Below are 1,716 nucleotides of genomic sequence, written 5' to 3'. Positions count from 1 at the left end.
TTTGGGTCGGAGCAGAGGAGCTCACCGTGACGCTCTCAGACCTTCAGATAGTTTCGGGACTGCCAGTTTTTGATCACCGCTTTGAGGAGTGTCTCCCTCCAGACGAGCAGTTATTTCGGCGGATCCCTTCAGTAGATGGTGATAGGAGAGGAAGACTGCTACTGCCAGACGTCTACCCTACAGTCTTAGAGCACTATCGACGGACCTTCAGAGCTTCACACTTGTCGAGGCGTGCTAGGGCTTCCATGCCTGTGGACGTCTGGATCCGTAGTTTTCTCCAGGAGGGGTACTTGTCTCCTGTTACGGCGTCACTGCACGACCCGTTTGGCTTCGGTTTACAGCGTGGTGCTCCATTGTCAGAGGAGACAACGGAGCCTTCTTTTTTAGTTAGCTGTACTTCTCCAGCTTTGTCAGGGATTGACGAGAGTTTACTCTTGACCGGTTTCTTAGCTCTCTGGCTCAGTACTTTCGTACTCCCGCTCCGGGCAGGTTCCTTGAGGTACAGTGTTTTGTTGGCAGCCAGCCAGTTAGCACATGGACAGAGACTCGCCTTAGCTCCTGCTGTTCTCGCTAGAGTGTACAGGATTCTACGGACCCTGTCTGAGGCTAGCTCTTTAGAGGCACAGGATTCAGTTTTACCGTGGCAGTACCTGTACGCCTGGGTTCACTTACACGTTTGGGGTGCTTTCTCCTGTTTAGAGACTCCAGTTTACTTCTTGCAGAGAGGGTTCCCCACAGTTTTGCAGTTGTCTCAGGCATCCTCCACCTTCGAGTCTGGGAGGATTCGCCTCTTCTTTTTTGCTCCTCAGTTAGTCACAGACCGGTTTTTGCTAGTCCACCAGTCAGAGGCCGTTGGTTTACCACCTCACCAGAGAGGTACTGTTGTTGTGGATGGAGTTGACCACAGGGGGAGGCGCACTTTACTACTGAGGAGTTTTTCAGTTGCTGAGTACTTTATCAGCCTGCGGCCCGGTTGGTTGTGTTACAGAGTAGGTGCCTCAGTGGTTTTGGAGGGCTATCAGCCCAATAGGGTAGCCAGGCAGTTTGGGTTGTACCAGGCCACAGCCTACGACGGACGACCGCCAGTCCCAGGAGTTGTTGATACGCTCCGCATGGATGTTGTTCCTGTGGAGACTCGACTTTACACTGCAGCTCTGACCTGGTTACACTTGCTGAGGTTGGGGACGGGCTCTAGCTTTCTTTTGGTCCAGCCGTCTGCTCCTACAGGGGTGAGTTACACACGACTGTGCTGGGTACGACAGTCTTTTGGACCTGCTTTGGAGCATGGCGCGAGGAGGTACGAGCGCCGAGTACGAGAGCTTGGGTTGCCGAGGGGACAGAGGTCTCGTCGGGGTCCTCCAGAGGCTACTGGTGATAGAGGTACTTCTCTACCCCTTCTCTTTCTTACTTTCTCTCATTCATTATTTTTTTTTTTAGCATCTAATAATTTTGACTCTTCTCTCTCCCTTTTTTTTGTTACAGGAAAGGATGCTGAGGCTTGTACTACTACCAGAGCTGTTGTTCCTTCTCCAGTTAGAGTTCCAGACGTGGCACCTTCGCCACCTCAGGCAGAGTCTTCCCGATCTTTCCGCCGGCGAGCCAGCTCTCAGCTTGTTACCTCTTCCAGGAGGTCTGTAGACGCTCGCCCCTCTCCTAGGGATCTTGGGGAGGATGCACAGGAGCCCAGGAGGTCAGACTTCTCGGGGTACAGTACAC

General features: G+C 52.9%; 1 protein-coding gene across 1 annotated transcript; it reads left to right on the top strand.

Annotated features, from left to right (window-relative positions):
* Positions 1-23: 23 nt before the first annotated feature.
* On the top strand, positions 24-1,710 carry LOC110094512 (the record flags this gene model as incomplete). The annotated part of the gene is made up of 3 exons (XM_028692148.1): positions 24-545; positions 969-1,380; positions 1,483-1,710. Coding segments are annotated over exons 1-3 (940 nt in total), but the record flags the coding sequence as incomplete, so codon positions are not given.
* Positions 1,711-1,716: the final 6 nt, after the last annotated feature.

This window comes from Dendrobium catenatum, unplaced genomic scaffold (genome assembly GCF_001605985.2).
Source record: "Dendrobium catenatum unplaced genomic scaffold, ASM160598v2 original_scaffold_127700, whole genome shotgun sequence".
NCBI lineage: Eukaryota > Viridiplantae > Streptophyta > Magnoliopsida > Asparagales > Orchidaceae > Dendrobium > Dendrobium catenatum.
This window is presented reverse-complemented; position numbering and strand designations above follow the sequence as displayed.